Here is a 24,368-nt window from a genome sequence, read left to right as displayed (position 1 = left end):
CTCATGACTCGCTGGAGGGAGATGACAGCTGCTAGCTGACGGCGCGGGACAGCGGTGAGCGTTGGCGACGGGACACCTGCGGCAGGACAGGTGAGCGGCTGCAGGGCCGGGAAGACAGCGGTGAGCGTTGGCGATGGGACAGCTGCGGCAGGACAGGTGAGCGGCTGCAGGGCTACTGTCTGCCGCCCCCTGCAGGGGCGCAGAATCTGCCGCCTGAGGCGGAATACTCATTCCGCCTCATGGCAGAAACGGCCCTGCACGCAGGGTCCCAGAAAAATAAAATAAAGCCGCCCTCACCAGGTGGCCAAAGGTGCAACTCATGCTGGTACAAATAAACAGCAGTAGAGGACATGTAGTATAACGCTGTCCTGTAGAGAGGAGATACTAGACAGCCAACCAGTGCATGCAATTCACTAATACTGGGGTTTTACCAGTAAAATGGCCACTTTTTCTGGTCGATTAGCTAGTTTTTTTTTACATGTGCCACAAATCCTGACTGTCTGTAGCATTGTATGTTGAGTCTGGTATCAAGTTACGATGGTCCAAAAAGGAACCTTGTATGTTAAAAAATATTGTATCCTGAGGCAATTGTAAGTTGAGGGACATGGTACTATATTGCTAATATGGACTGGCCGCTCAGCCAATCAGTGACTGGATCGGCTTCCTGCCCCAGTCACTGACTGGCTGAGCGGCCAGTTCATCAGCTGGGTCGTGACGTGTCAGTTCCGGAGATCCCAGTGGGGGTCTCGCGGCCGGTCCCAGGATGACGCAAGTTAGTACTTGTAATCAATTTTCCCCCTACCAGCTCCATGATTTTATAATCTGTTGAACTCCTTTAGGGTGCCCTCACACGTACCGAATCCGCAACGGATTTCACACTGCGATTTGCAGTAAAATCCCCTGCGAATCCAGGTATAGTGAAGTTCTATGGGGTCTCATACCCCTTAAACCCCCGGCCGCCCGCCTCCCTGAGCATACACTACCTGCTAGGCACCGCGGCTGTGTGAAGGTCTCGGCTCCCCTTGCTCCTCATCAGCCAATCAGTGCTGCCGTGTACTAATACTAATTGGCTAATGAGCAGCGGGGGGAGCTGGGAGCTTCACACACAGCCGTGGCGCCAAACAGGTAATACATGCTCCGGGCCAGGGGTTGCGGGTCGGCCGGGGGTTAAAGGGGCCGGGTCCAATATCTGCAGCGGAATTCAAATTTAGCTGTGGGTATGGGACCCCATAGAACTTCACTATACCCGGATCCGCAGCGGATTTAACTGCAAATCGCAGCGTGAAAGCCGCTGCGGATCCGGTACGTGTGATTCTATCATTGAAAATACATTTCATTTAATAAAAAACCTATTTATCTGTCCAAAAAAAAAAAAAAAAAAAAATCACATACTGGTAAATTAAACTGTCAGCACTGTTGTCTCCATTGGCCCATTCATCCTGCAACTGACTTCCTGTTGTACAATCTATCCAGGGTTTTAACCATCTCCATCTCCTACCTGCTGCACCTTTTGTCTATAACCCCAACCACTACACCCCCAGGAGCCTCAGAGATTTTAATCAATAAATTACAAGTTATACTGAATCTTTTTCCATAACAATATATATTAATCTGCTCAGCTCCTTCTTCTCTATGCTGCTGATAGCTTAGGTAGCATTATCATAGTGACTGGTTCCCTTTAAAGTGACACTGTCACCCCCTATTTGCATTTTGACTGCTCTCCACATGTGTAAAGGGAAAATGTTACAGCTTTCGTTACTTATTTTATATTACACCTCATGGTGCTTGTTCTGGTAAAAAGTCGTTTTTATCAACTGTGGATTGATATATGTGGGCGGGGCCTCGCACCCTATGTGTCACATCGCTCCGACCCCAGCGCCACTTAGCCCCGCCCCATCACGATGTCATCACCGCATAGGCCCTAAAGCCTAAAGCTCTAGGCCCCACCCCCTAGATTGCCTATGTGGCAATGATGTCACTGATGGGGAGGGGCTAAGTGGCGCTAGGGGCGGAGCGATGTGGCTATTTTTTTTTTTTTTTTTTTTTTTGCAGTTGCCTACTGTATAGGAAAGAGCAGTATGCTGCTTTTTTCAACCTAATCGAAAAACTAAATACAAAAGTGAGTGCCAATTAACACGAGCCAAACACAACTAACCAAAAGCCTACCCTTGGGTGAGTGGAGCACTATGGCTTAGCTTAATGTATGTGCTGCAGGCTATTCCTTGTGTTTACACTAAATTATCCAGCCATCTGGTCTTCCCCATTGTACACTAAAGTAAATCTGTCAGCTCCAATTAGATTCCAAACTGCTGACACTATTAGATAGCTGTTTTGCCAGTGAAGCACATGGTACCTATCATACATCGGTCTGTGCTTCCAGAACATTTGCAAAAACATTTTTTTATTCTCCTGCGCAAAGTGTCAAAGAGGTCTTTGCCCAGCTGACTGTAAACATTCCTTAGAAATCTTTAAATTAGCCTGTGGGCTAAAAATTATAACACTACAGTACCAATCACACTGTTTCTTTGCAAAAAAAAAAAGACATTTATTACTTACTGGTTCTCGACCATCCATGGCTTCTATCCACAGCCGTCTGTCCTCCTCTGATAGAGCCTGCATTGTTATTGCAGGAGATCTGTGATTAGGATGAAAGCAAAGCATAAAATCAACTGACCATCCAACACAGGAGGCGATAAAGAAGAGCACAGACACAACTCTTCATGGCACAAAGACAAGATGCCTTTGCCCACCTGTCAAGTGGATTGCCAAAAAGCATAAAACATGTTTTGAAGGGAATGTCCTCAATTGCTACTAGTTAAAGGACGCCAACAGTTGGTACTGTGGGAGTGTGGATCTAGAGCCAGCGCTGCACTGAGGACACAGGCTTTTATCATCTAATGGGAAATGTAAATGATACAGCACTATCTGACAGATTTACAAGGTTCAGAGATTTTAGACATCTGGGGTAACAGAATTCCAATGTTATACATATTTAATAATACACCAATTGGCCTTTTAAATATTAGTTGAACAGAACTTACTTTCCTGCTGAAACTACTTACATTAATATCATATAAGAAAAAAAGAACAAAGAATAACTTTAAAAACACATTAACATTAAAAATACATTGCATATACTCTATGAACTTCCAAACTAAAATGGTCGTCCCATCTGGATAACCTGCTTTTATAATGCAGCTGCCCCAATGATCAGTTGACTGTAGCGTATTCTGCCGCAGAGACCCAACAACACTAAAAGTTAGTCAGGAGCATGCAATAGATGCTGCAAGGGGAATAATGTACTACATGGCACCTGTTTAAAGATATAAGCAAGCTGGTCCCAGTCCTTCCTCCAGTCCAGGAGACAATCTTTGCATGAGGCTGGCTTCACACTGTCTTAAAGGGGTAGTGTGGTGTATAATTTTTTTCCACTAAATAACACAGATTACAAAGTTATACAACATTGAAATGTATGTTATTTAAATGAATGGCCCCCTTCCCCATGTTGTTTCCACCCCCCGATGCTTAACTCGGAAGTGTGATAAAGTATACTCACGGAATCACTGTCGACCCCGGCCGCCATCTTGGGACGATCACGTCATTCTTCAGGAGGCCGGCCTGACCGCTCCAGCCCTCTCTCAAGCCGGCCCCCCTCCAGCGCATCATTAGCTGCTCAGCCGCGGTTGGTTGAGCATAGCAGAAGCCCCAGACGTCTTCTGGTATGCTCAGCCAATGGCAGCTGAGCAGCTGATGACGCGCTGGAGGGGGGCTGGCATGAGAGAGGGCTGGAGCGGTCAGGCCAGCCTCCTGAAGAGTAACATGTTCGTCGCAAGATGGCGGCCGGGGTCGACAGTGATTCCGTGAGTATACTTTATCACACTTCCAGGTTAAGCATTGGGGGGTGGAAACATGGGGAAGGGGGGCATTCACTTAAATAACACACATTACAATGTTGTATAACTTTGTAATGTGTGTTATTTAGTGAAAAAATGTTGTACATCACATTACCCCTTTAAAATTATGAAAAATGCCATCAAAAAAGCCATGTTGTTTTCTTTTTCTTTGGAGGGGGAGGGGTTGCAAAAACACCAGCAGCCAGTTGTTAGCTGGAAGTCAACATTAGTTTATTATATGCCTTACACACATGGCTTTCTTGGGGTGGCGTTTTAGTACCCTTTTGGATCAGCAACCATGTCATGCAATGGCAGAAGAAAATGAAGTTCAGGCATCTTAGTGCACACAAAAATGACCACAAAAACGTTATTCACACAGAGTCAAAAACACCAAAAGAGCGCAAATGCAGGAAAAAAGTGCTGCATTGCCCCTTTTTGGCAGTTTTTTTTTGTTTTTTTTGGGGGGAGGGGGCAGAAAAACGGCTCAAAAAACTAAAAACTTTGTGGGGGCAACCTTAAAGCGTAATTTAAATGTAATTTCTCAAAAATCAATAACTATCAATAGTTCAAGCAATTTTAAGAAACGCTGTTATAGGTTTTATTAAGTATAAAAGTTTCCTTCTGTACTCAAAAAGCTGTTTTTCTACCTTCCCCTTGTCTAGAAGCAGGATTTCTGTGTCTGTTATGGTCTATGGAGAGGGGAGGGGTCGAGGGGGATGATTAAGCACAGAGAGGAGAAAAGCTAGGCTGTGCAAAACACTTCATCCTGCAATCTTCTCTTACCAAGCTCCCAGGTAAGCACTGACCTCTGAATCCAGCGTTTTATGTGCCCAGACACTGCTCTTCCTGCTCACTTATCCACCTCAACCCCTCCCCCCTCCCTACGTTATAATGGACTCAGCAAACCAAAGAGGGGGGGGCTGAAAAAGTTTTTTTTTTTTTTTGCTACAGAAAGAGGTTTTTTTTGCCTAAAAAAAACTATTACAGAGTTTCTTAAAATTGCTTGTACTACGTCTGTCCTCAGTTTGGGTGTGGTTTTACAGCTTAGTTCCGTTGAAGTGAATGGAGCTAAACTGGGGGGGGGGGTGCATTTTGCAGGAAAAAGTTGTGCCACAGTGAAACTTCACCTAAACACCACTTCTTTGAATGGACTAGCCCATCTATACAGGATTGTTAGTTCTCTTAAGGGTGCCTTCACACCTACCGGATCCGCAGCGGATCTCACTTCTGCGGATTCGCAGCGAGATTAGCTGCGGATCCAGTATCATTCACCCCTATGATAGCACATACTCGCAGCGGGATTGACATCCCGCTGTGAGTATGTGCTTTAACTCCCTGGTGCCCGCATCCCCGTCCCATCAGCCCCGCCGTCGGCATCCTCCATCCCCGTCCCCGGCATCCTCCATCCCCGGCATCCCCATCGCCGGCATCCTCCATCCCCGCATCCTGCTGCCGAGAGCATACATTACCTGCTCGGCAGCACAGCTACAGTGAGGCCCCCAGGAGCCTCACTGGGATGGAGGATGCCAGGGACGGGGATGGAGGATGCCGGGGATGATGGGACAGGGATGGAGGATGCCGGGGACGGGGATGGAGGATGCCGGGGACGGGGATGGAGGATGCCGGGGACGGGGATGGAGGATGCCGGGGACGGGGATGGGACGGGGATGGAGGATGCCGGGGACGGGGATGGAGGATGACGGGGACGGGGATGGAGGATGCCGGGGACGGGGTTGATGGGACGGGGATGGAGGATGCCAGGGACGGGGATGGAGGATGCCGGGGATGATGGGACGGGGATGGAGGATGCCGGGGACGGGGTTGATGGGACGGGGATGGAGGATGCCGGGGACGGGGATGGAGGATGCCGGGGACGGGGATGGAGGATGCCGGGGACGGGGATGGAGGATGCCGGGGACGGGGCTGATGGGACGGGGATGCGGGCGGCGGGGCTGCGGGCACCAGGGAGCTAAAGCACATACTCACAGCGGGATCTCAATCCCGCTGCGAGTATGTGCTATCATAGGGGTGAATGAAACTGGATCCGCAGCTGATCTCGCTGCAAATCCGCAGAATTGAGATCCGCTGCGGATCCGGTAGGTGTGAAGGCACCCTAACAGACCATTTTATATTGCAATTTAAGATAGACCCCTTAAATCTCTGGCCTTCTCCCAGATCCTTCACCAGGCAGACACAATGTCCTGTAATCCTTATGAGATTAAGTGTATACTGAGTTTTTATCATTCTTTCAGGCCTCAGGCTACATGTTTTAGGATTAGTAGTATGTTACTTATGTATGTGTGGTGGTAGGAAATGGAATGCTGCAAGCATCAGATACTGAATGCAAAGAGCCGCCAGAGGCTCTTATACAAACATCAAACATTTGCATCCAAGAAATCTCAGCAAAGCTAGCAATATAAAATATAACCTTTTACTTACCACATCTAAGACACCAAGCAGTCACTGTAGGATGCTGAACAAATAATGTCTCAATAACCAATGCTATGATGGCTCCCATGCACACAGAGAAGCGAAGATTGTATACACAGAGAAGCAGCATGGCAGACATTACACCAGTTCTGGTACTTGGACACATGTAAATAAAGGGTAAATAGTAGGTGCCATAATGCTGCCATCACCTGATGTATGAGTATAATGTGGTAGTCTAAAGCCATTCTGTATCAGCAGTCTAAATAGCAAGTATTGGGGTATGGTCACTAAATGTAGTTATACGCTAGCGATTTCATGTAAGAAAAGCTGCAGTGTGTGATCAGGGAGTTTCAATATTTACTTAATCCTTTTTTCAATTATTAGACGCAACATAAAATCTGCATTGAAATTCTTATCAAATCCTCACCGTTTGTTGCAGAGTTTATTGCAGAGATATTTGCTGATCACACACTGTGGATTTTACCTGAAGATTACTTTAGGGTATATGCTGCACATTTTACTGTGTGTTAATATACTCTTAGGGCCAGTTCAAAAAGAGTAAAACTGGTGGAATTTCACGGAGGAACTCTCCGCCCCAGAATCCCACCAGCCTCCGTGTCATACAGGCAGTCTATGGGAAGGGCTCATGCCTTCTATCTCCGCATGGAAGAATTGACATGTCAATTCTTTCGAGCGCAGAGGTGCCATTGCGAACTCTCCACCAGTATTACTCCATGTGAACCGGACCTTACATGGAAGGTATTTATGTTAGCGGCTCTATGATTCCCTACTAGAGCATATCCACAGTGATTGCCACAATGGCTCAACCCAGTTAAATAAGGCCCGTCAGCTTCCCAGGCATATCCAATAGTAGATCAGAAAGATAAAATAAACACACACACATATGGCAACCATCACCGATAGTATTTTGGCCAGTATATGGATTACTGGACCAAACTAAACTTCCCAACGAGGACCAAATTCTGACCAGAATACTGTGTGTGAATCTGGCCTAATACACTATAAATACACACAACACTTACCGATCAACAAGCTCAACATCAAAACAAAACCTCTTCTCGATAGAGTCCGTTTTCCTTCGTATGCAGGACTTCAAGAACACAACTTCTTCCTCTCCCTGAAGGTCAAAAAGACAAATAAAACTTGCTTACTCGTTGTCCATGTCTTCTAGTTTGATATTTAGTATAAAATGTTTAATTACATAAAGCTCTTTAAATAAAGTTTATTCCTAAGATGCCCATAGGTTAAACCAATGGGTTCAAGGCTCCATGATATGGCTAACAGAGACAGTTTAGATCACTGTATACTGCACCTCCTTTTCAAAAGCGAACTTAGGAGAAGTATGGTGTGCTGTATTTTTTTCAGTCTGCTGATCTATTGGGGTATACAGTCCCCCAAGCATCAGTTCTTAGAGGTGTGTAGATAGTGCTTGTCATCCTTGACAATGTTTTTTTGGTTTTACCGTCACAATTTGGACCCTAACTCCCTTCCCCCAGCATACATGCTCAGCCTTAATGCTCAAGTATACTTTTATCCCTGTTTTTTCATGGTCACTTTGCAAGCGCTGTAACTTTAAAAAAAAAAAATAAATTCCTTTCACTTAAGACTTTTTTGCGGAACAAATTTTACTTTTTTAATGGCACCAATTTTAGAATTTTGGGTGCCATTAAATTTGACATATTATATATATATATACAATATATATATATATATAAATATATATCTTAATATATATATATATATATATATATATATATAAATATATATCTTAATATATATATATATATATATATATATATATATATATATATATATATATATATATATATATATATATAAATATATATATATATGCGCGTCACATTCTGAGAACCATGACTTTTATTTTTTACCTGACGGCTTTTTTTTTTTTTCTGGGAAGACTTCTTCTAATTACCGCTATTTCGAAATACGCATGACATTTTGAATGTTTTCTTTTCCTGTGTTTTTTGGGAAGCCGTTTGTTTTTTCTACAGCATTCACCTTGCGGAGTAAATAATTAAATGATTTTATAGTTCAGGTTGCGTTCCTTCACAGGACCCCTAGCTGCATATAAAACAATAAGACACAATGGATAAAATATATTATACAGTGTAACTATTAATTTGAAAAGCCTGTATATATAACCTTCTAACAATATTTGTTCTTAGCCTTTTACATGCTTTAAAAGCAAAAGTTAATGAAAAAACATTGTTGGAAGGTTATATATAAAGGGTTTTTAGAACTAGTAGTTCCACTGTATAATATATTTAAATCTATTGTATTGTTTTGTTTATATGAAGGTTATTTAAAAAAAAAAAAATATATATATAATATATATATATATATATATACATTCTACACAGAAACACACAGTGGTACCTTGGTTTAAGAGTAACTTGGTTTAGGAGCGTTTTGGTTTAAGAGCTCACAGTATTTTTCAATTGTGACTTGGTTTAAGAGCATTGTTTTGGTTTAAGAGCTCCCTGAACTGGGTGGGAGGGCGAGTTGGGGAGGAGCATGATCTGCATAGCGGCGTCTACAGCACTGTACTCTGACCCAGGAAGTCTCCCTCACCTTCAAAAGCATAGCAGACCAACCTTAGGCTGGGGCTTAAATCAGGGGACAGGACTGTAGAAGTAATCTCTTCACAGCTGTTACCCCTCTCTCCCCGGACAGAGAGTGCTGCATGTATGTGCCCATATATGTCCTGCTCATTCCTTCATGCTCCCTGCAGTCTCTGTCAGTCCTGATTGGTCCATGCTAAACACCCCCCCCCCCTTCCCTATTGCTGTCATGTGACCACACAGACCTCTGACAGCAGCCCTGCTTCTCTATTCTAGCCTGTGGTACTATGCTACTACATTATGGGGATCTGCAGTTCCAAACTGCAGTACAAACTGTTGCTGTTTTTCAGGTTTATGCACTTACTATACATTATATTCCACATGCTGTTTGTTATACTGTACAGTAACTTATATTATGACATATCCAGCTGTTTATCATTTTTTTTTTTGTTTTACATGTTATTCAGAATATAAAATCATTATTTTGGGGGTGGGGAACCAATTGTCTGCATTTCAATAATTTCTTATGGGAAAATTTGATTTGGTTTAAGAGTGGATTTGGATTACAAGCACAGTCCCGAAACAAATTATGCTTGTGATCCAAGGTAATATATACACTACCGTTCAAAAGTTTGGGGTCACCCAAACAATTTTGTGTTTTCCATGAAAAGTCACACTTATTCACCACCATACATTGTGAAATGAATAGAAAATAGAGTCAAGACATTGACAAGGTTAGAAATAATGATTTGTATTTGAAAAATAACATTGTTTTTACATCAAACTTTGCTTTCGTCAAAGAATCCACTTTTTGCAGCAATTACAGCATTGCACACCTTTGGCATTCTAGCTATCAATCTGTTGAGGTAAGCTGGAGAAATTGCCCCCCCCCACGCTTCTAGAAGCAGCTCCCACAAGTTGGATTGGTTGGATGGGCACTTCTGGCGTACCATACGGTCAAGCTGCTCCCACAACAGCTCAATGGGGTTCAGATCTGGTGACTGCGCTGGCCACTCCATTACCGATAGAATACCAGCTGCCTGCTTCTGCTGTAAATAGTTCTTGCACAATTAGGAGGTGTGTTTAGGGTCATTGTCCTGTTGTAGGATGAAATTAGCTCCAATCAAGCGCTGTCCACTGGGTATGGCATGGCGTTGCCCTGTACAAATCTCCCACCTTACCAGCACCAAAGCAACCCCAGACCATCACATTACCTCCACCATGCTTAACAGATGGCGTCAGGCATTCTTCCAGCATCTTTTCATTTGTTCTGCGTCTCACAAACGTTCTTCTTTGTGATCCAAACACCTCAAACTTGGATTCATCCGTCCACAACACTTTTTTCCAGTCTTCCTTTGTCCAATGTCTGTGTTCTTTTGCCCATCTTAATCTTTTTCTTTTATTGGCTAGTCTCAGATATGGCTTTTTCTTTGCCACTCTGCCCTGCAGGCCAAAATCCCACAGCCGCCTCTTCACTGTAGATGTTGACACTGGTGTTTTACGGGTACTATTTAATGAAGATGCCAGTTGGGGACCTGTGAGGCGTCTGTTTCTCAAACTAGAGACTCTAATGTGCTTATCTTCTTGCTTAGTTGTGCAATGCGGCCTCCCACTTCTTTTTCTACTCTGGTTAGAGCCTGTTTGTGCTGTCCTCTGAAGGGAGTAGTACACACCGTTGTAGGAAATCTTCAATTTCTTAGCAATTTCTTGCGTGGAATAGCCTTCATTTCTAAGAACAAGAATAGACTGTCGAGTTTCAGATGAAAGTTCTCTTTTTCTGGCCATTTTGAGCGTTTAATTGACCCCACTTTTGAGCGTTTAATTGACCCCACAAATCTGCTCAAAGGAAGGTCAGTTTTGTAGCTTCTGTAACGAGCTAGACTGTTTTCAGATGTGTGAACATGATTGCACAAGGGTTTTCTAATCATCAATTAGCCTTCTGAGCCAATGAGCAAACACATTGTACCATTAGAACACTGGAGTGATAGTTGCTGGAAATGGGCCTCTATACACCTATGTAGATATTGCACCAAAAACCAGACATTTGCATCTAGAATAGTCATTTACCACATTAGCAATGTATATAGAGTGTATTTCTTTAAAGTTAGGACTAGTTTAAAGTTATCTTCATTGAAAAGTACAGTGCTTTTCCTTCAAAAATAAGGACATTTCAATGTGACCCCAAACTTTTGAACATTAGTATATATATGTTTTTTAGATTTGATTTTACAACAATACCGAGAGAAAAGAGGGGGGGGGGGGGAGGGGTCGGGACTCCATTATAGATTCAGTTCAAAACTGTACATACTATAATACATAATATTAGATCTAAGTGAGAGTCATAACAGTCTTTTCTAGATAAAATATAGAGAGGGTCTTAGGTGAGAGGTAGGGAGGAACCAACAAAACCATGGGAGGGGGGAGGGAGAAGTTGTATAGGAAACAGAGGAGAAGAGAGGGAAGAGAGGGAAGTTGGGGGGGGGGGGGATTGGGAGTCCTGCGTCCCACCATAGCAAAGACTCAAGAACAAAAATTTAAATGTAAAAGTAAAATATCCATATACAGATATGTATTGTATGTTATAAAACATACTACTTAGGATTGGTTACGTTTCATTAGGGCTAACCAAGGATTCCACAACTTTAAGTTGGCATCATGTGAGAAGTTCTGCCAACGAATTGTCTTTTTTTCATTAGGGTATAAACCCACACACCGTATACGCAGCAAATACGCAACAAATACACAGCAGATGTGATGGTGAAGATTTGATGCTGTGTTCAGTTATTTAGATCTAATCTGCTGCGTATTTGCTGCGTATCGCAGTAGTAAATACGCTGCATATACGGTGTGTGGGTTTCTACCCTTAATATTATTTTCAAGTATTGCATCGTCTATTTGAATTTGTTAACACATACTATCAAACATGGTGTAAAGTAAATCTGGCTCAGTTGCCCCTAGCAACCATACAGATTCCACCTTTCATTTTCCAAAGAGACTGTGAGGAATGAAAGGTGGAATCTCATTGGTTTGTTTGATAAATCTCCCCCATATAGTAAAATTAGGAGCACTCTTGAGAGCCTATTTTCTCCAAGAGGAGGAAAAAAGCGACATATCAGAAGGAGGAGTCGAGTGTGCTAAATCAACGTATTTATTTTTTATGCTGATGTTTATTTTGAGGTGCCCTACCTCAAAACTATGTGAATATCCCTTAACCCCTTAGCGACCCATGACGTACCTGGTACGTCATGTGGCCTGCAGCAGGCCAAAGCAATCTATGACCGATCTAATCGATCTTTGCTGTGTATATACGCCAGGGTGACTTCTAGTTGATGTAAAAAAAGTAAAAAGGTGTTTTTTTTAATAAAAAATCCCCTCCCCTAATAAAAGTCCAAATCACCCCCCTTTTCCCATTTTAAAATTATTAATTAATAAACAAACATACATATTTGGTATCGCCGTGCACGTAATCGCCCGAACTATTAATTTATTACATTCCTGATCTTGCACGGTAAACTGCGTCAGCGCAAAAAAATTCCAAAGTGCAAAGTTGCAACTTGCATCAAATCCAGAAAAAATGTAATAAAAAGTGATCAAAAAGTCGTATATGCGCAACCAAGGTACCGATAAAAAGTACACATCATGGCGCAAAAAATGACACCTCACACAGACCCATAGACCAAAAGGATAAAAGCGCTATAAGCCTGGGAATGGAGCGATTTTAAGGAACATATAGTTGTTAACAATGGTTTGAATTTTTTAAAAGCCATCAGATAATATAAAAGTTATACATGTTACATATCGTTGTAATCGTAACAACTTGAGGAACATGCAGCATATTTTATGGAAAAATAATGCCTGTCATTGCAAAGTACAATTGGTTTAGCAAAAAATAAGCGCTCAAATAAGTCTCTAGGTGAAAAAATGCAAGCGCTATGGACTTTTAAACATAAAATGGAAAAAGCAAAAGCGCAAAAATTGGCTTTGACCTTAAGGGGGTTAAAATAAATGCATAAACTATATACAACCATTTCCTGATCGTCCTACAGCAGCACACCATGGATTAATGTGACATCATCTACATGGAGAGAAGAGGGTTAACCTAGAAATTAATACAGCTAATTTGCAAATTGGAAAACCACTCCCCCTGGATGAGGCTATAGCTAGCTGCTAGGAAGAGACACACACATTTTATGACAGATATGTATATTTATATGTATTTGTATATCACACACAGAAAAGCTGAAATAAGAGAAATGTAAAAGGTTTCCTAGGGCAAACCTGCTGTCACAAGCCAGAAGCGTAGGAAATCCACGGATTATGACGAGTGAAATGATAAATGTATCTGCAGAGGTTTCTTATCAGTCTGCTGAATAATAGGCCGACTTTTTAAATGTATCACTTCTCTCAGAGCAACACAACACTCGCTATTTATCACATGGTTGTTAGGCGGCCATGGGCTGCTAACCTTTCTAGAAATGTGAGGAGATAACTTATGGTACGGAGATCTGAATGTGCACTTATCACGCTTACAATAGAAACTATTTTAAGCTTGAAATCATCTTGAATTCAAAATTTTATAAAAATCTAAACTATAACAGCTGACTGTTTTCACACAAAGATATTTTGTCAGAATTAAAGAGGGGGGGGGATTGTTTCAACTTTGCTAATCTTGGAAAAACAAAAAACATACTACAATAGCTGTCTTCCCCTCCTCAATGTTGTGGACTGGCTTAAAAATGCTGCGCCCAGATTTTAGCTGAGAGTCAACAAGGAGAAAAGAGGGGTGGGTTTTTTTTATGGCGTGTTTTCAAGGCATTTTTCAGTGCATTTGCTGTTTTGTGAAATCAGTGCGACGAATATTTAGTATTTTTTCACAGAAACATCAGCTTTTTTACCCTCTACAGGAGGGTAAAACACCAGGAAAAAAATGTCATGTGTATATACATAGTGGCATTTTTTCCCCAATTCTCCAACATAAATCCTGGAATCACATGATAAAGAGTCACATGACTTGTACTGGGGGGGGGGGGGGGGGGGGGGAACACAGGATAGAACATCTATACTAATTTACACTTCAATAAGAAAATGCCAGAATGCCAATGCGTGAAAAAAAAAAAAAAAAAAAGGAGATAGCAGTTTTCCTTTTTAGTCCAAAATAACATTGTGCAAAATTTGTGTAGGGAAGTCTAAAGGTCATCATATACTTTATACTTTTGCTTGCCGTACCGGCTGGCATAAGGGCTCTCCCAAACCACCAACTGACATATGATGTTGGTGTCGGACTTATTGGGAAATTGACTGCCAGACCCCTTTGTTCTCAGAGAGAAGCCACAGCGACATCTCTCTGGCTGCTGCTTACCTCTCCGATCCTCATAGAGAACATTCTCCGTACGGTGGCATACGGATCCATCTGGCTGTCAGTTATTGAAGGTATAGGGCCACTTTAAATCTTGACATAGGTGGTTAGTTAAAACTACTGATTTAAGCAGAATTGGCCATGGATTAAACATTCAAGGGTTTACCTCCTAAAGGTTAACCTCTGCTATGTGGGAAAAGGATAAGGCATGTACTGTGTAAAAAAAAAAAAAAAAAAACTGTCAATACCTGGGTGCATGCTGCTGTTCTTAGGTAGTGTCTGCCATATAGCACTATGCCCATTAGTCATCAAAAGTAAGATCACACAAGACTCTAGACTTTTCATTGAGTCCATGGCAGACAGGGCTTTGGAGTTGTTAAGCCACAACTCCGACTCCTGAATTTTAACAAGGACGAACTCTGACTCCAGCTGCTTTATAAATAGACAGTTTGACACCAGGGGAGTTACTTTGACACTTACCACTTTACCACCAGACTTCTGGTCAAATGGGACCATAGTGATTTGCCTTGTATCCCGTTGATAGGTGCAGTAATGTTTGACCCAAGATGTCCCAAAGTGCCCTGCAATAAAGTGGCATATCTGCATTAGTGAGAACAAAGGGGCTGATATTGGGATATTGCAAACTGCAACATAGAGCCAATAAAGTCTTGGGAATCCAACTTGATCAAGTATAGGGTATTACTGAGCTATATAAGACTTACTTTTTACTTAGTATCGTCACAAAACAACGTGAAGCATAGTCACAGTGCAGGCTAATCTAGGGTTTTACGCCAAAGTGTTTCTGTTACTAATCTGAACCCCTATAGCCAAGAATAAAGGGCCAACGATACTTTCGTGATTACAGGGGGCATTGACACTTCCGGGATCATGGAAGTCCCGATAATTATCATATGATGCCGGGAGCTCCGCATTCCACAGCACATTGTCCTTGTAAAAGGACTATGCTGCATGTGAATGCCCCCAAATGGGTGAAGATTAGCACCAGAAACGCCAGAGTACTTTGTACTGTGGCTATGCTGCACATTGTTTTACTTAGATGCTAAATCTAAAATACTTTTTATATGTACCTGAGCTGGATCAAGTAGTAACCTTTAGTTGGAGTGGCGACAACGGTAAAAGTAGGATCTGTGCTACAAGCTACTGCAATTAAAGCAAGTAATATACTATTGTTTTTGACTTAGGCCATGATTCAGCAATCACCACATTCAATATGAAGCTTTTTTTTCCTGTAGTCCAGACAGGAATAAATGACCATAGCAAGTAAACACTTTCCACAGTCCCCATAATAATTAGGCATACAACAGTAAGTTAGTTCATCTCTAAATCATAACATGTCACAAAAATACTAGTTTGAAACTTTTTGTTCATATCGCTATTACTGTAGTAGAAGCTTCCTAGGGCTTTCACATTAGATTCTCCACATGATGTAATTCCTCTTTCACGTTGCAATGATTAACAGCTAGAGCTGAGACTCTTAGAGAGTTGTTTCTTGAATTTTTATTTTACGCCAATCTTTAAACAACGTCTGGCCAAGCAAAAACCTTTTAAAAAATGTATGTGCAGGCATAATAAATAAAAAAAAAAAAAAAAAAAAACACACAACACTAGATACTCCTGCACAACTTCACTTTTTCCAATTTAGTATTCTTTTGGGGCACCTCTTCTCTTACACTCTTCCATATCTAGCCATACAAACATAATGCCCTTTCAACCTGTTGATATGAATTACAGAAGTGGAAGTATTGGGGCACTTGATGCTGCATATGAATAGGGTATAGAATTATATGAACAAATGGGTTTATTAATTCAGAGTTTATAGGGACCCTAAGTACACATGGCAGGCAAGTTTTTTTTTATTTTTTAACCAGTTGTATTAAGAATTATGATTAGAAAGTTTCTTTTGCAAACTGTGGTTTCTGTCTACTAACTGGGTAATGCACATTTATATGAAAGGAATACGTAATACACAATGATTCCGACACAGGAGGAGGCTTCATAGGAAGGTAAAACTGCCTAAACACAATATGTGTGTGACTCTCTTGGTGTACGTACAGTAGATAGGGTCAAGAGTCCAGGGGGCATTTCCTAGCATAGCAATAGTCCCGATTTAGCTAGCCCATCTCTTGGTAATCCCTGTTGCAGATGCCTTTACCCTTCTTAGATTGACAGTCTTTTGGCTGACAAGCTGGCTAACCCTGATCTCTCGCCACGCTGGAGACTGCCACCTGGGCTATTACCTATACCAACATGGGAGTGAAATAATGCCCTGTGGAGAATGGGAGATAAAAACCCTATGAAGTTTCTACTTTGTCAGTAAGTGTAAGTTGTATGCAGGATTTTATACCAGTATTTAGATTTTTGTTGTTGTTGGAACAGACCTTCCTATATATAGTGAAGCTTCTTAGGGAAAGGATTCAAGGCATGTTGACTGGCACATATTTTATTAATAAAGGACATGAAGACAAAGCTATTAAATAGTGTATTAATACAGCTATTTTTAGATGTGTCTTATAGGAGTAACACCAGGCCCTGTACAGTAATGTGATATATAAAAATACTATCTGTCCCACTACATTATAGAAGTTTTATTAAACGGTCACTTGTGTATTGCTTGTAAACAGAAGCAACCAGCAGAACTAGGAATTACATTTATAGGTATCCTACTGTTCAAATGTGAAAATACCATTTGCAGCTAAGTTTCCCTCAGTAAGTAGAAGCCAGATTCACTTTTCTTGTCATCTTGAGAATTTGATACAGATTTGTAAGCAATAATGTGCTACAGCCGTTAATAACATTTACTTGCAACTCTTACAGGTTATGGTCTCCACTGTTGCCCATATTCACTGCACAGATCATTTCATGCAGCTGTTCCAGCTTGTGTTTGCATGGTAATCCTGAATGATTAGGTCGCTCTTACATGAGGGGGTAAGAATCTGTGGTTGCCGCACATATTAATCATTGCAGCCGGCACCAGGAGTTGCAGCATAAAGTTAGATGCAGGCCGCAGTTATCACAGAATCTCGAGCACTTGTGGCCAACATCAAGCTGACATCACCACTAGCATCAAGATTCCCCGATAATCTCAGCCTGTGCCCAGATTAGGCTGCAACTCCAGATGCCTTCTGCAATGATTAAATGATTATAATAAAGTAGTTCAGTGTACAGTATTAGTAACCGTACTCACTGTATATGCTGACAGAAGCTCCCTGTGTACCTCATAGAGCTAATATCAGACTTCCCTCCTCCTCTCTGGTGCTTATGTCCATAAGATAGCCGACAAGGAAGAGCATGGGACTATGCCCCAACCCCAATGTCCTCTATAGACAGAGGGCGGGGCCTGGTCACATGCTCCTCCATGTCGGCCATCTTGTGGACACACTCACCACAGAGCAGGGTAGCACAGCCTGGAGGAGGGGAGTGTGATTTTAGCTCTATGAGGTACACAGGGAGCTGCTGTCAGTATATACAGTGAGGAGACTTATTAATACTGTACACTGAACTATTTTACTATGAAGTGGCCAACCCCTTTAATGGATGCAGAAGCAGCAACTTCTTACCGCAGCACGTACCACACCTGTCACTGCCTTTTTGCATTCTGACTTCACAGGTGTAATGGGTAAATGTAGCAGTTTTCATACATTATTTTATACCATGGTGCTTGTTCAAGTAAAAAGTAATCTTTTATCAACTGCAGATTGTGCTAAGTGGGCAGGGCTTTCAGGGCAACAGTGCCACTTAGCTCCGCCCACAGCGCAACCATTGGCCCCCTCCATGACGTCATAGGCCCTGCCCCCTCACCGACCACTGAAACAGGCTGGCCTAAAGGTCTAGGCCCCACCTCCTCTAGGTCAGCCCATACCAACAGGCATCGAGGGGATGGGGCCTATGTGCAGATGACGTCACAGAGGGTACGGGCCAACAGTGGCACTGTGGGTGGGGCCAAGTGTCGCTTTTGCCATGAAGCCCCGCCCACTTAGCACAATCTGCAGTTGATAAAAGATCACTTTTTACTTGAATAAGCATCATTTTTTGTGGACATTACAAAAGGCTTTGAGCTTTACTTACTCTTCTCCTGTATATACAGGTAGCCCTCCATTGTGTAAGGACTTAAAGTTTGTTGTTCATGAGGGTTTTCTTTCATCTTCTTCATCAGCGCTTCCACCTCAGACCTTGTGCCTTCAAAACGATCCCGTGTCTATATAATATAGCAAACAAACTATCAATGTTCTCTGTAAGTAATCAAGTAATGGACAACCTCCGTAATGTACCCTGTACTATTGCACTGAACACTTTTAGGGTGCTAACACGCACAACAGATGTGCAGCGTATTTATCTCTGTGAGATTCTCGCAACATAATACGCAGCGATATTGATGTCCATTGTTTTCTATAGGAAAGTAAACGCGCTGTGGATTCTTGACTGATTTTCTTCATAGGCACGTGCAATTTTCAAGCACAAAAATCGCATTAAGGCAACCTGCGAGTTTCCGGCGTATTTACGGAGATAAAAACGCTGCGCATCCATCTTGTGTGTTAGCACCCTAAGGGCTAGTTCACACTGAGCGAGATCGTTGGAATTACGCGGCGGAATCCCGCCGTGCTCAGTGTGCTGCTGTAAGTGAATGCCGCTCTCCGCTCACAGAAGTAACATGTTAGCTCTCTGACCAGAGAGCGGCGGCAGCGGAAATCATTGCCGCGGAATTCCGACGATCTTGCTCAGTGTGAAGCCCTAAGACCTTAAACTCGAATCAGAAAAGGTTTAAAAAAAACAAAAAACAAACACACACACACACACACACCACTGTCTCACCTGTTAAATTTCCCTCATAGAAATCCAAGTGATTGCTGCAGCTTGACAAGGGATTGGCTGCAGCAGTCACATGGATGTAGAAAACACCATTAAAACAGTTATGAGTTTTAGATGTTTAATGTAAGAAACCCTATTGTATACTGCCTTATTTTAGTAAAAATCTGCTGACAGATCCACTTTAAACAAGTGAAATAAAAACAGGACAACTATTCACTGATGACATATTTCCTTAAAGGGAAGAATTCACATCAGAATAACAGCGGTGGTGAATGGACCAAAGTATAGAGTTTTAGGTTTTCCATTAACATAAGCACAAATATATAACTGAGAATACCCTTTTAAATAAATGTAGACAAAGACTGAGGGCCCTGTTACACGGGACGATTATCGTTCGAATGCAAAAGATAATCGTTCTGTGTATTTGCAGGCAACAATCGAAAAATCGTTCATATGTCGTTGATCATTGATTTAGGTCTGAACCTAAAATTATCGTTAATCGTTCACTATAATTCCACGTTTGTTCAAGTTCCACATTTTTTCACTAATCGTTCAGTGTAATAGCACATTGCCCATTGTTTTCCTGAGATCAGAAGGAATAAACGATCTCAATAACGATCGTATCTAACGATTATCGTTCTGTGTAATATGGTGAACGATTTTAGGTTAACGATAAACAATCCCGTTTGCGATCATTTATCGCTCCGTGTAATAGGACCCTTAGCAGTTTTGAGAACATTTAAACAGGTCTGGAATAACGCTTAAGGGTGCATTCACATGTATAGGATCCGCAGCAGATTTGATGGCACAGAATATATGGGGTATTAAGTCTTTTAGTTACATTGATATATGCAGCATCAAATCTACTGTGGATCCTGTACATGTGAATGCACCCTAAAGGGGTTATCCAGGCTTAGACTAGTAGCCTCAACTGAATGATGAATATGATGTCATTGATATAGGAAAATAATGAAGCATCATCAGAACAGAAGCAGCGAAAGTCCCCCCTCCCTTTTTATGCCTGAACAACCTCTTTAAAAGTGGAAAACAGACTTACTATTCATACATTACATTATGTATATGCAGTAGGCAGAGATATTGCTTACATTCTGGATACTGATGGTGAGTTGGGTCTTAAAGTCACTGAAGTCTTTGGCAAGCTCATAGCCATGATGGTAAAACGTGAAGAGTCCTTGCAAAAACGCAAGTAGCTGAAAAACAATAATTTGCATGTGAATTTACACATCACTGAGCATCCTATAAAAGCAGGGATGGGGAACCTGCAGCTCCTCCAGTTTGATGGGAACCGTAGTTCTGCCACAGCTGGAGAACTGAAGGTAACCACAGCAGCCAATCACAGCTCAGCTTTTTATAAGTGCCAAGCTGTGATTTGTCGCTATGGGAAAAGCAGACAGTTCTTGTTTTCAGACAATAAATATGGACCATCCGGCAATGTGGGGTTCATTCAACTTATCATAGAACATGAGGGTTACAGGTTTATTATCTCATTACACATCATTTCGATGTGAATGTGTCAGCTTCAGACATGTTTACAAGGCAGATCTCTATGGAATGTATGTTTACCGATACCAGCACAAGGAACCGGAAACACATCCAGAGAAGTAATCCGCAGGCTATTTATATAGCTGTTGTGTACTGGCTGGAACCAGTGTCTGGTCCCTTGTGTGAACAGGAAGCGGGCAGTAGAAAAGGATCTATGTGAATCTAAAACCTAAGCCACATGGAAAACACATACAACGCTTCTCACTTCCTGCACTACAATGACCATGTGAAGCTTTAACTACTCACAGGACACTGACATTATCTTACTGGGATTAAATGGGTAGAAAAAGCTACCACATCCCTAAAGAAGGAAATAACTGCATCTAATGTTTCCTAAAATTCCTGAATGCCATCTGTGTTACAATGTAGGGCTGTGAATGGCGTCTAATACATTTCAATTAGAGATGAGCAAACACTGGAGTCCGCCCAAACCCAAATGCTCTGCATTTGATTATCACTGGCTGAAGAAATTGGATGCAGCCCTAGGGGAGTCTGGAAAACATGGATACAGTCTATGCATCCAACTTCTTTAGCTATTGGTAATTAAATGCAGAGTGTTCGGTTTTGGATGAACCCCAGCGGGCTCGAGATTTGCTCATCTCTAATTTCAGTGTCTATACTGCTGTTGTAATACCTGGACTTCCCTCAGTTCTAAGTCCAATGCAACACAGAATCCTACTGTGAGCCAAGTCCTGTCTAGTAACCCTGTAGGAAGCCCAGGTATAACATCAGCAGTGTGACACTACAATATTTATTACCCCTGCTCCTAACTTTGTATGAAAAACACTTGCTCCATGGACCGAGGTAGCCATCTAGTGCCACCCTCATCTATGACCATGTAGCCCACAAGGCTTCACACCAGTGTTATTCCTCACGGCATTAAGCCCACACTATTTCTCATTAAAGAAAAAAAAAAAAAAAAAAATGACTTTATCTGAAACTTCTTACTCCCCTCTGGGATTTGTTCAATTGAAGATGGAACAAGGGCCAAACCACAGCTACATTTGTTTTCCTTTTCCCAAAACAGGAAACAATCGGACATTACGTATCCCCAGACTAAAACATACAAGTATATAGGGTTTTACAAGCTCATGAGAGCAGAAAGCAGGATCCCCTAAGGATGGTCTTCAGTGTATGCCTCTTCTGACCTTCTCACCACAGCCTCCTGCTGGATAAGGGAGGTCCCAGCATGAGCTGATAAGTGACGGAAGTTTGGAAAGTGCAGCTATTAAAGTACATAGGAGGCTTCGGAGGTTTTTTCAAGGGGTCTACAGTGAGACACAGACTAGAGAACTGCAAAATATAATACTGTAAACTTACCGGCTCCACAAACTCAAACATTTTTCGCTCTTGAACTTCATGGACTTTTAGAACATATTCCAGTGACACCTCGTAGAAATGCTGCCTCATTTGGTCCACCTGGTTGTCTGCCTACAACACAAACACAGAAACATACAGTATAATAGTGGTAATATCAATAAAAGGCACCAAAACATTAAACACTGAAAGCGGGGCAATGCTCTGGTGAAACACCTGCAATACTATAGTGCCTACAGTATCTGGCAGTACAGGAGCACCTCTTTACAGTACAATACTACATGGCCTTATTAGCTATCCACATACCAGGAGGAGCAGCTTCTCTGGACACGAGTAGGCTTTTATTTTGACCCTGAAGAAGCTCCTGTCCTCTCTACAGAAAGTGATTTACAGCCTCCATCAGCTCCATCAGACTTGCCTTTTTCTCGAACGTGTATAGTCAGTCTGCCATTCATCCAGCATTATCAAAGCTTCTTTGAGTTTCCTTTGTTATGTGCAGGTTAAGCCTTGGGCACATGGTACCATTACACTTTTATGATGGGGGGGGGGGGGGGGGGGGGAATAAAATAAAAAAAGGCCCACTGGATGACTTATCAGGAACAGACAAGAATATGTTTTTCAGAACTATTTTTATTAAGTTTTAAAAGGAAGGTAACAACTGTCATTAATCTCTCCTTATGGATAAGAACATTTTCCCTGCACTCATCTGTACACACCACTAGAGGGTGTTAGCACTTAATCTGAGAATTCAGTGTCAAATTATTTTACCTTTTTCATTCAAAGTACCTTTACTCATACTGTATACAAAAATGTAGCTACATGTAATTACTATGAAATAGAAGAACCGGGGTGCAGCTGACAACCCTAGGCGTGCAACAATGTATAGAGAGAGATGGACAGAGGAAAACTAGGGTAACTAAGTGAAGCGCACACCAAAAATGAGAGTGTGCGCTTCAAAGATAAATAAACTTTATTAAACACTTTATTTAAACAAACAATGTTAAAAACATTTAAAATCCCCAAGAGGGGAGAGAAACTGCAGAACCTATAAATAAAGGTTAAACTGCACTGTTACAATGTAACAGGCCATAAAGGCCCCAAAGCATGGGACTCAGAGGAAGGGAAAATAATTACACAATGACAAACAATGATCGGTAAGTCCTGTAAGTCCTGACGAAGCCGCAATGTAGCGGCGATACGCGTGGGGTACTTCTTCTGCTACATGGGGACGTGACATTACTTATGGGTATGATCTTCATGACTTACAGGACTTACCGATCATTGTTTGTCATTGTGTAATTATTTTTCCTTCCTCTGAGTCCCATGCTTTGGGGCCTTTATGGCCTGTTACATTGTAGCAGTGCAGTTTAACCTTTATTTATAGGTTCTGCAGTTTCTCTCCCCTCTTGGGGATTTTAAATGTTTTTAACATTGTTTGTTTAGCTGGTGTTTAATAAAGTTTATTTATCTTTAAATCTCATTTTTGGTGTGCGCTTGACTTACTTACCCTAGTTTTCCTCTGTCCCTCTCTCTATATACATGTAATTACTAGACTAGTCTTTAGGTGTCATAAAAAAAAATTATATAATAAAAAAAAATAATTATATATATATATATATATATATATATATATATATATATATATATATATATATATATACATACACACACATACATACATACATACATACATACACACACACATACACAGTGGTACCTTGGTTTAAGAGTAACTTGGATTGAGAGCGTTTTGCAATAACAGCTCAGTTTTTTAAAATTGTAACTTGGTTTAAGAACTGGGTGGGAGGAAAAGTGGGGGAGGGCCATGGTCTGCAAAGCCTGGTCTACAGAACTGTACTCTGACCCAGGAAGTCTCCCTCACTTTCCAAATCATAGCAAATCCACTTCAGGCTGGGGACAGGACTGTGGAGGTAATCTCTCCATAGCTGTAACCCCTCTCTCCCTGGACAGAAAGTGCTGCTATACAGTGCGCACATATACCCTGCTCATTCCTTAATGCTCCCCGCAGTCTCTGTCAGCCCTTGTGTTTCCCATCCTCTCCATTCCTGCTATAATGCCGTTCACTCACACTCAGCTATACACACTGCTGTGAAGAAAAGTTTCTGTTACTGTCCTCCTGCACAGCTCTGTGATTCTCACTTCCTGATTGGTCCATGCTGAACACACACCCTTTCCGCACTGCTGTCATGTGACCACACAGACCCCTGACAGCAGTCCTGCTTCTCTATTCTACCCTGTTGTACTATGCTACTCTATTATGGGGATCTGCATCTCCATTCTGTATCTACAAACTGCTGCTGTTTTTTTTCACTGTTATATTATATTCCACATGCTGATTGCTATACTGTACTTATA

The 24,368-nt window shown here is 41.8% G+C and overlaps 1 protein-coding gene across 3 annotated transcripts in view; it reads right to left on the bottom strand.

The window, feature by feature from the left end:
• ARHGAP26 (Rho GTPase activating protein 26) overlaps window positions 1–24,368 on the bottom strand; it is a 270,292-nt gene that overhangs the window by 177,706 nt on the left and 68,218 nt on the right. For all 3 annotated transcript variants that reach the window (XM_069971820.1, XM_069971829.1, XM_069971833.1), the window contains exons 6-11: window positions 21,996–22,106; window positions 20,219–20,323; window positions 18,372–18,501; window positions 14,766–14,866; window positions 7,367–7,461; window positions 2,557–2,635 (exon numbers count right to left, since the gene is read on the bottom strand). In XM_069971820.1, coding sequence (XP_069827921.1) covers window positions 2,557–2,635; window positions 7,367–7,461; window positions 14,766–14,866; window positions 18,372–18,501; window positions 20,219–20,323; window positions 21,996–22,106 — 621 coding nt within the window. The remainder of the gene's footprint in view (window positions 1–2,556; window positions 2,636–7,366; window positions 7,462–14,765; window positions 14,867–18,371; window positions 18,502–20,218; window positions 20,324–21,995; window positions 22,107–24,368) is intronic.

This window comes from Dendropsophus ebraccatus, chromosome 1, assembly GCF_027789765.1.
Source record: "Dendropsophus ebraccatus isolate aDenEbr1 chromosome 1, aDenEbr1.pat, whole genome shotgun sequence".
NCBI classification, from domain to species: domain Eukaryota; kingdom Metazoa; phylum Chordata; class Amphibia; order Anura; family Hylidae; genus Dendropsophus; species Dendropsophus ebraccatus.
Note: the sequence above shows the minus strand (reverse complement) of the source record. Positions and strands in the feature narration are given on the sequence as shown.